This window comes from Terrapene carolina, unplaced genomic scaffold (assembly GCF_002925995.2).
Source record: "Terrapene carolina triunguis isolate 2854851 unplaced genomic scaffold, T_m_triunguis-2.0 Scaffold85, whole genome shotgun sequence".
NCBI lineage: Eukaryota > Metazoa > Chordata > Testudines > Emydidae > Terrapene > Terrapene triunguis.
In genome coordinates this window covers 62,604,899-62,615,875 of record NW_020664436.1, presented here as the reverse complement: position 1 = coordinate 62,615,875, position 10,977 = coordinate 62,604,899, and the positions used below count along the sequence as shown (strand labels likewise).

General features: G+C 38.4%; 1 protein-coding gene across 2 annotated transcripts in view; it reads right to left on the bottom strand.

The window, feature by feature from the left end:
* Nucleotides 1-6,648: 6,648 nt before the first annotated feature.
* Nucleotides 6,649-10,977, bottom strand: part of CEP85L (centrosomal protein 85 like) — a 201,623-nt gene continuing 197,294 nt past the window's right edge. For both annotated transcript variants that reach the window (XM_026649846.2, XM_024205368.3), the window contains exons 11-13: nucleotides 10,839-10,946; nucleotides 10,162-10,375; nucleotides 6,649-8,802 (exon numbers count right to left, since the gene is read on the bottom strand). In XM_026649846.2, coding sequence (XP_026505631.1) covers nucleotides 8,639-8,802; nucleotides 10,162-10,375; nucleotides 10,839-10,946 — 486 coding nt within the window. In that variant the 3' untranslated portion in view covers nucleotides 6,649-8,638. The remainder of the gene's footprint in view (nucleotides 8,803-10,161; nucleotides 10,376-10,838; nucleotides 10,947-10,977) is intronic.

Below are 10,977 nucleotides of genomic sequence, written 5' to 3'. Positions count from 1 at the left end.
ATATGTTCCGCCTGAAATAACTTATTTTTTAGGCGTTGCTAAATTCAATTCTTTTTTTAAAAAAAGAAATTTCAGTTGATGATATCAATGCTTATTTTAAAACTTTTTTTTTATTGATCTAAATGTTCACAGTTGTGGAAAATTATGGTGGTTTAGACAATTTAATGACCAACGCGGAGATTCAATAAGTTAACTGTTAAACATTGTCAACATCAAAATATACAAAGCAAATATCTTTAAATCAGACTTGTTCTCAAACAGCATTTTTCTTACTTTGCCTATTTGTAAATTTTGATTATTAATGGAAATAGTTTATCAGTTTGTGTGTACGGTAAAATCAACATTTACTGATAAGATTTTATCTTTCCAAATGTACTTATATTAAAGAAAAAACAAAAGAAGAGAGAACAAAATTAAAATCTCCATGATGGAGCATAACATTGCAATCCTCTAACATGCTGTATCCGGTCTGCCTCATAAAATGGCAGCTGCTCCCTTGCAAATTTAAAAAGGGGCAATACACAAAAGTCTGTCAAGTTGTATAGAGCGCAGAGCTCAGTTGTATAGTGCAGACATGAATTCAGACCTCAAGCAGAAGCAATGCTAACGCATTGAATTGTCATGCCACCTAGCTGCCTTTGCAAATGTAGATGCATGGCCAGTGTCACTTGGAGAACCTCTTTCTACTTATTGAAGGCTGCAACAGGTGGAAATATAGTTTTGTTATATGTTATATAACCTAGTGAAACAGTTCTGTATTTTGGAGCCAGTGGCCAACTGTAAAGCTATCTTTTCTGCCACCGTGACTGTAGTCGTCTCTTTTGAATCATAGCAATAACATGAGATGGTTATCCGGTGCATCTCTCTGCCAGTCACAAATTATTCTCTACCACAGTGGCTCGCAACCTTTCCAGACTATTGCCCCCCTTTCAGGAGTTCGATTTGTCTTGCGTTCCCCCACGTTTCAGCTCACTTAAAAACTACTTGCTTACAAAATCAGACATAAAAATACAAAAGTGCCCAGTGCACTATTACTGAAAAATTGCTTCCTTTCTCATTTTTACCATATAATTATAAAATACATCAATTGGAATATAAATACTGTACTTATATTTCAGTGTATAGTGTATATAGAGCAGTACAAACAAGCCATTGTCTGTATGAAATTTTAGTTTTTACTGATTTCACTAGTGCTTTTTATGTCACCTGTTGTAAAACTAGGCAAACATCTAGAGGTGATGTACCCCCTGGAAGACCTCTGTGTACGCCCAGGGGTATGTGTATCCCTGGTTGAGAACCACTGCTCTACAGCATATCCACGAGAGCTTTGTGCAGTTGAGTTTCACGCAGTATTGTGTTAATTTGCCAGCTTTTATTAGAAAAGAAGCTGGATTACTGTGATTGTTTTATGTATATGAAAATGAGATTATTTTGCTATTAAATATCTCAATTTTCTTTTATATTAAAGAAGCTGTTCACAATGTAAAGTAACCCTATTTCAGTGCAAACCTTTAGCATCATCACAAGTATTAATTCTGGGACTAAGGCAGAGGAATTAAAAAAAGCAGGAACGAAATGAACTCTACCTCTCCTGGGTCACGTGCTTCTTTCCTTCAGCATCTTTTTTTTCTTGGCCATCCCTCTAGGCAATAGCTTTCAGAGGGGTGAGACTAACAAATCCAGTTAACTCTCAGGTCTATTAATAGCCATGTTTGCTTTCTTCAGTAACACTGCCAAGCTGCTTATAAAACATTCCAGGTGTATTAGCTGAAAATATTAAATTTTCTAAAAGGTCTCCAGGTAGACTTTTAAAGTTATTGACTTCAAGAGAATATCGGGTAAAGTCCTGGCAAAAGGAAAAAATAGAAAAGTAGCCCCAGACAATTGGGCAGAAGTCAAGTAACAAAGCAAGAGGAGAAAAAGATGAGAGTTCTACTAAGCTTTGCCATGGTAACACACACACATATCCAGGTACTGAGTATCACAGAACTGTATCTCCTTCCCCATGCCTTGAAGTACACCAGCTCACGCCGATGGCATTTGTTTCCAGACCAAATGACTCTTCAGCCATAGTGAACCACTGCAAAAATCTACTGCAGGTTTAGCTGTCATAGTTGATGTGTGTTTTGTGGTTTAAAAAAAAAATAAAAATAAAAAAAACTCTGATTTTCCTCAGTCTAACTATGGTGCTGGTAGTGTTAACCACAAAAAACACTACAGCTCCAACCATGTGGTAGTTTTAAGAATTAAAATTGCTTTAACAGATTTATCCATCACATTCTCATAAGGTTAATCTTTTATGAACTGCTCAACCTTAGGGAAAAGTGGGATCGATGTCGCCTAGCACATATGTTAATACAGAGGACAGGGGGAGGGAGTCTCATTTAATTAGAAGTTCAGACAGAGGACTAGAGAACTCCCAGTGATGTGAAATGTGTATAACACACTGTCTAATTATATTAGAGGTGAATTTTGTGGTGTCTCTGGTAGGTAGGCAGGCATAACAAATAATAATTTCTGTGCTGTGCAAGCTCTGGGAAGTGAGATGGTGGCTGACTGAGAGATGGTCCCTGAGAGAAAGGCTCACACAGAGTCCAAGGCCAAAGAGAAGGGAGGGAGAAGAGTTCTTACAGGGCGTTGCAAGGATCCAGGGGAGGCGAATCTAAACAAACACTCTTTCTTTACTTTGCTTTAGGCAACAAGCCATTTGGAGTTGGTCATTCTCCTTTGACCCATCTTCTGCTTCATGTGTTTATGAAGCGTCTGGCTGTACTGGTTATGAACCGCTGTTAAGTGGGGACAAACGCAAATCTATCTTTGATTAACTCCACATCAAAAGCAGTGACAGCCTTTCTTGGTCAAGTCCTGTGACAGGGGCCTGGATTATTTCACGCAGCTTGAATCTCTGAGCAACGTTGAGCTGTCCTACCTCAGTTGGCCCCAGATCACGACCCATTTGGAAATGATCTTTAACAAACAGCTGGCCAAGCCTTTTACTTCTCTGGACAGATTCATCTTACCCGCCCCCCACTATTGCTCATTTCTCCTTGGCCTGCATGTTCGCTAACATCTTTCCGCCTTTGGACTCTTATCCTCCTGTTGGAAGCCAGAACAGCGCACAGATTCTTCTGACTGCTGGCTGGGCTCTGAGGCAGCCAGAATGTTTCCTAGGGGATGGAGGACTTCAGAGCAGCCCAAATATCTGCAAGAAGCACAGGGAGCCTCTTTGTGCCTAGCTGTGAAGCCGTCTTAAAGTAAGATTTCAAAGGCCTTGTGTGAGCGCAAATGAGCCCTCCGCACCCCACCAGATAAGAATACCAATACCAGGGGTCTCCCACATTGCATGTGAGTACCTTAACTACTGAGCTAAAGGGAATGAAGGAGGTCCTAGTTTCTCATTCCCTCCCCCCCAACCCTGTGTGGCCATTTTTTGTGGAGTTATGAGCCTGTCTGCAGGGCTTAATATGGTAGATGTGCTCAGAGGCTGCCTATTTCTCTCCACCCCACCCCGAGTTTATGAATTGTACTTGGGCTTAGGCACTTGGCGTGAGGCAGAAGTTCACCTGTTCAGAGGCAGAAACATGGGCACTTTTACTGCAAAAAGTTTAAGCTCCAAGTGAGTCTAGGCACTTATAAGGTTAGGCAGCAGCTGAGTGGGGGTTTTGTGTATGAATACCAATGGTGAAGATGCACACTTGGTGTCCGTGAGTGACAACTATTCTGCCAGCTTGCTTCCTGGTACGTGGAATGGATCTTAGGTGTAGGATAGGAGAAGAGAGATTTTAAAAAAAAAAGTATTAAGGGTGAGTAATTTTCCTTCATCTATCTAGGTATGTGTCACAGTGGGTATGTACTGGTATCTCTTCACTTTTTTACCTTTGTGTTGTTTTCAGTGGAGGGACCATGTCTTGCTCCTCTTTTGTATAGTGCCTAGCACAGGTAGGCACCAATCCTAACTTGGTGTTACCACAATATAAATTATGATTAAAAATAGTAATTTTGTAACAAAATTTATTTTTGCTCTGTAGATACAAATCCCAAACATCAACAAACAAAATTCCAGTGGAAAAATACTAGCCATTAACAATGAAAACTTATTTAATAAATAGAACTTTGGCATTCAAAATTCTAGCTGTAAACCCTACTATAAAAAAATTACAAAAAGAGGCAATAACCACAGAGCTAAAGGTGAGCCACCCAGTGGCGCCTTTTACTTTTTACACTGAATGCATTTTGATTAAGTCATGACAACTCTATTTACACATGAGGTATTCTGAGCGGTTCGAAAACAGAACCCAATTTACATAACTACCAGCCTTTGGGGACTAAGCCAGTACATATGTCAGCTGTGCTTTTAAAAGTTAGACTCAGCCCCCTCCTCTCCACTGATTACCAATGAGATATTGTAGTTAATATATACAAAATTATCATTCTGATTGAATTTCCTGCTCACTCTTCCTGTCAGAAAAACTGGACTGCTAAAATCACCTAACTTACAAGATGTATGCCTAGTACCTATAGCATTTAGTACATATTTCTAGATATTATGTAAGAGGCTCCTTACTATCAAAGCCTAAAAACAAAAGATCCGTAGTTAGAGCAAACAAGGTGCAATAATTATTGACATTCTTCTAGCTCAACTAAAATTCATTGGGACTATATACATTTACTGAAGGCAAAAAAGGCACAAAGGTATGCAGCACTGGAATTAATACTGCTGAGCAGCTGTCATACAAAATCTGTTTATATAATCTTCAATAGCCACTGGTTTGTTTTCATATTTTAAAAATGTTGATTGATTGATTCAAACAATCGAAATATTTCCCCATGCATCAGAAAAACCTGTTGTATCAATTCCATTAAAAGAACCAAATTCTAATTCCAGTTACGCCCATGCAGCCCCACTTATGTCACTGAGGGGTAACATAAGTGAGGGCAAAATTCAGGTGTCAGGTACCTGAAGAGGGATTTCCATCCTTCCTTGCACCCTCTTATCTTTAAAAGAGCAAGTAGGATAATTTTTTCCTCTAACTAAAAGTGATAAGAAATCTTCAGAAATGAGCAGAGCAAAATAACTTTGGCTCTTACAGCTACATCTATTGGCAGTTTTAAAATGTTGTTGCCTGAGTTGGTGGTTATAGCAACCGCAATAAATTACAGAAGTACATCACTATAAACCCACACATCTGAGGCTAAGAATCTAAGTTAAGTTTGCACAATTGAGCTGAACTACTTATATACAGTAAATACATAGCATCTTTTATAGCTTGCCCAAAGACAACTACTTTCCAAGCCATTTTTAAAATACATTCTTGAATACAGTAGTTATTTACTGTAAGAATCACTTAAAGGATTGTAGAAATTAAACTGAAACTATACAAAAATTGCTGTACGTGTTTCTCTGTAAGTCCACTAATAGACAGAACGGTACAGTATCCACTCATTAGACATTTTTTTTAGCCCTTGAGATTGTCTCTAAGTTATGGCAAAAAGTTGTCATGACTAAATCAGTTTCAGTAATGCCACTGTTAACGTTTGTTAATCAACCATATCATATTAAATATGTCGAATGAGACCACACACACTCTACTTTTTAACCAGCTAAACAATCATGCATATCTTACTTAGACAAAGCTTATTCTGTTTGGAGACATCTGTAAACTGATGCATATATAACAATAGCTCCTACAACAGCAGGCCCAATTTTAAGAAATCAAAGAAAAGGAAAAATACTTATTCTTTGTGGTCACTTAATTCTAACCTTATCAGTAATTTGTATCTTTGGCTCATCACATCTGCCATTTCTCTCCCTGCTTTAATTTGACTGAGGCAGATAAACTCAGTGTGTTACTTTAAAAATCAAGTGCTCTATATTTTAATGTAAATACAATTGGTGCTCTAATATAACAGAGAGAAAAAAAATGCAGAATTACAGCATCATCATTCACAATAGTGCAACTAAAAAAAAAAAATCAAGACTTTCATACTGGGAGAACCTTCTATAATACTTTTGAACCATAGAACTTCTTTCCAAGGATCTCTAAGTGCTTTATAAACATTAATTCATTAATCATAACTCCCCAGTGTAGTATCCCCATTTTTGAGATGGGGAAACTGAGGCGCAGAGGTTAAGTGACCTGCTGAGCATCACACAGGGAGGACCTGGCACAGATAAAAACAGAATCTGCTGTTCCCTTCTGTAACACTACACTACTATCCCTCCAATATGTGCCCACGCGATTTAAAACAGCAATACATTTCCCTTTTATAGGCTGATTGTTTTTTTTGTCCTTTCTGCTTATTGAAGTATGGTGTTGCTTAGACACGGATTGCCTCCCTTTTACCCCACCAAATACTTTTAGTTGACTGTCTGAAGTCAGGATGTTGAATTCCTGACACTAGACAAATTTGCTATAAACACAGGATGATGACTTCACTTCAGGGCCAAGCAGAAAGAAAGTGAAAGTAAGTAGTTATTAAAACTACTAATCAAAACAGCAACCACTAAGTTATAGGCAAAGATTCCTTATTTTCAGTTTTGCCCTAATGTGAAAGTCCCTCTTTAAAGTTGTGTCCATAATTCTTCTACAAACTCCAATTTTTAGGCAATAAAAAAAAAAAAAAAAAAAAAAAAAAAAAAACCTAAAAACCAAGTTCTGGGCAAAAAGATAGCTTCTTTCTTAGCCCCAGAATATTTTTTAAAAAATGTAAAGATTACGCTGTTCAGTTGTAAGGATGGAAGACTTAATGCTCCCAAAGTTGCTGCTTCAGTCTGAGTAAATAATCTGCAATTGAAAAATACTGAGAACCATTAATATAAACACTAAAATAGATTTTCACAGATCTAGGCCAGGTGTAGGGACAGTTTAGCAAGCAAGACCTGTTGAATAAATAAGCCCATGTAACAGTTAGAAAAGACTGACCAGAAGATTTTTAAATCACTAAGTTCATAACAATGACATTTAAACACTCTTTGTAACACAAAACAGAAGGCTGAAAATTTTAACGTTAAAATCAGCAATGTCAATCCACATTATCCTTAAGCTATTTTTTCTGTTTTTAACAAATGGTGAAAATTAAATATAGATATTAATGTCAGAAAAAAACAAAAATAGCCATTCCTTTACCATAGTTTGCTGTCTTCCAGCCTACTTTGTCATGGCCCATAAGCTTACTAACAAAAGATTTCTAATGCTGCCAGCACTGTACTGTCAGCTGTAATAACTGCACAAGCAAGCTGCAGCTATTTGCTCTCAAACTTTTTTAATTTTTAAATGTGTTTGCAGTCTTTTATGATTGATTCTCATTGTCTAACATTAATAATGCAGCTTGACAGCCATTTTGGCCAGGTCAGCATTTGAAGGCAGAACTTATTTGCTGTGTTTGTCTCCAGTGAAATAGAGGTATCCTTGTTTTACAATTACCCAGCTAAGTTCTGATCATAGAATCGTTTTGCGGGAGTGCTAATATTCTATCTGTCCTGCAGGGGCAGTCTTGCACTGGATAACAATGTGTTCCTGTATTTTTTAAAAAGTAATCCTTTCCTGCAGGACTGGAAAAATCTACAAGTCCTGCACACCACACAAAATGATAGAGTCTGACAATAACATTCTGAGCTTTCAGCACTAAGAGGCAGAAAAAATTTTGTACAGGCCCAGATGCTGCAAGATTTGGGTTGTTCATTACCTTCAGGAGGCCTGCAGGATTGGGCCCTGGATATATAGGCTGAACACATTTAAAACAGAGGTTGTAGACAGAAAATAACTACAGTACACACACCATGAGACGTCTCCAGTGTCATTTTGCTGACAGAAAGCCAGCCTTAAGAGTTACAGCAGCTGGCTTTTGTGGGTTTGTGTCACAGTCTTCATATTACTGAAACAAGGTTTTTAAGTAACATGTTAAAAGATGGAGATATGAGGAAGGCAAACATCTCAATCTGATGGGACTACATTCACATACAGAGTTTGTTTGCCTAGACTGTTGCTGGATAAAATAAAAACCCTAATAATCAACAGGGATCAGCTGCTGAAACCACCCCTTCTTTCCCTTACCTAATTCACGAGGCAATTATAAAACGAGCAACCACCTTTTGTAGTAGTCAAAAACCACCCCAATTGCAGTTTCCAACATGATGTGTTTTGCAGAAGCATCTGGCTCCACTGTCCATATTTTCTCTACACCTTTGGGTGCTTGAACCTGTCACTCCAGCCTTTCAATTCGGACAGTGCAACTCCAACCTCTGATGAAGGAAAGTAAGTACAGTAGTAACAATAGTGCCTTTTTCTGAGACTTTGCTTTGACTTCGGAAAACAATATAACCACACATATTGTTTAAATGAGCCATGAGGGAGGAAATAAAATCCTACATCTCTAATGGGAACATTCTTCACAGCTTGGTCCTACATTCAGTAGTTTGGAGAACACAGATTTTCTTGAGATCTGTACCACTCTCTTCAAATTAAGATTTCCCCACCATCCCCCAAATTAAATATGCACAACCCTCAGACCCACCAGACACCCATGTGCAGCTCATATACAGTATGCTATCTTCCCATATGGCTCCTTCATAGAAATGCAAAGATCCGTAACACAGCAGTATTTAATAATGTAGTCATTGCTGTGAGACAAAATTTTATCATTGGGTAACGCAGTTGTCTCCCATGTCCTGAGCATAACGGTCTGATATTATAGTCCTCAGTTCATCAATATCCTTCCGTAATTGACAAACCTCCGAGAGTTTCTTGGTGAGAGTTTCTGTGCTGTGGTAATTCTCATTCTCTTCAGCTGAACAGCTCATTGCTGTGAAAAACAAGACACAGCTAGAGCTTAGCATGCAACCACATAGCTTACACATTCACTCACTTCAAAGGGTGAATGTTTTTTAGTTAATGATACCTGGACAAATCTTGCTTTAATATAATGAAAAGCCATCAAAATGCAGTATTCAGTGCACTTACAACCATACACTATTCCTTTTTTGAATCTAATGTAGCTCTTTCAAAGTGGCAATGGAAAAACCTAAAGGGCAGATTGACTACACAACTTTACGGGGGGCTCATGCCAATAGAAAGTGTGCTGGGTGGGATGGAGAAGTGGTGGCAGCACAACTTTCTCCCCAAGAGTCTGGTGGGAGAGAGGCACAGCCCATAAGCAGGTGGTGACAGGTCTGGGCAACCTGGTGGAGGGCAATGCATACAGGATGTGTTGTTTCTGTAGCCTGGGACAGCAGGAGTATGCATATCAAATAGAGATTCAATTTACTCTCCCTGGGACCTCACAGAGTAAAACCACCATTCGGCCAACCCCTTCAAATGCTGCGTAGGTAACAGAAATCAGAACTACACACGTATCGATTCCTGCCCCCATACTCACTAATCCATAAACGTGGCTGGTCTGCAACAGCTCTCTATTAATAAGAATTAGTGAGGTCCTATATTGTTTTCTTTAATTTATACTGGCTCATGCTGTGATCCTACTGGATCTCACAAATCAAGTCAGATTAATAATCAGTTGGGAGATCTCAGTGCAACACCTATTTGCTTCAGGAGGTGGGTTCTATTAGTAATAAACCTGTGTTACTGAAAGCATCCCTTTTGGATGTGTTGTAAACCTGGAGGCTTGACTACTTATACTTATTCAAGATCACATGACACAGTAAAATTATGTGTATTAATGCCAGTATACTGGCTCATCTGCAAGTATACTAACGATATATATAATTTTCTCCACTTCTTCTCCTAACCTGTTGGGTATGTTGTGTGCTATCAAACAGCTGCTGCATTTCACCTTAGAGAAGATGGCATTACTCTATAAAGTGGTTCCTGATTATGATTTGGTCATAGCATATACATTTGAAAAGAGCTTTGGGATCTTTGTGGTAAGAAGCACATGGGGAATTGCTACGTTTTAGCAGGCTGAATTCTGCCTCTCCTCTATATCTTATAACCTGAAGGACATTAACAGGAAATACTTAATAACTTGGACCAGTAACTGCATGACCAAGAACACTTGAAAAATATACAAAGAGTGTTGTTTAGTTTTCTACATGGTGACCAGAAAGTACAGGTCTCAGCCAGCCCAAACTAGATTCCATTGCTATAGACTATGGTTTCTCAATGTCAAAGTACAATATAAATATTGCATGATAATATCACTTACATCTGATTCCCAGCAGTAAGGAGAGGTTAGGCTCCTTGCCCTGAGCTCTCTGGGTAAGAATACTGCATAGTGCTTTCAAGTCAAACAAACAATGGGACATTTCTTTGAACAACTGGTCAGCCACCGGCATCTTTTCAGACACTGGCTGTCTGGACTGTTCCATCTGGCATATCTGCTCCCTCAAAAAGGCATTCTCTTCCATTAGTCTTTGGTTCTTTGTGAAAATAAAGAAAGAAAAAAAAAAAGGGCTGTGTCATTTTCTTCACCTAATACTAGTCCACACCAGTTGTAGACATCTCAAAACATTCACCATACAAAAAAGCAGCATGTTTTCTGTTTCAGACAGTGAACAATATGAATTAAACTGAATGGACTTAGATAAATGATGGCATGTATTAACTGGCAGATTTAGGGGCTACTCAGATTTAAAAAAATAAACATTAAAAATAAACCATCCATATCAAAGCTTCCAGGCTAGAGCACTCTCTCAAAGTGTGAATGGCAATAAATCCCCACCTGTGTGTCTGTTTCATTCATTTATTGTGTCTTGTCATTAATCTAAAGAGTAAGCTCTTCCGGGCAGGCACTGGCTCTTTACTACATGCCTGCACAGCATCTAGCACAATGGGGCCCTACTGTGGTAGAAATATTTTTATAAGGGGTTTCTAATTACTTACTTCAAGCAGAGTTTTATTTAACTGCTGTATATGCCTTTCTTTTTCTTCAGTCTCATTTGTCATCTTCTGCATTGTCACTTTCCCTTGCAAAAGCTTTTCTTCCATAGACTAGATAGAATAAAAACAGGAATAAGTGCCT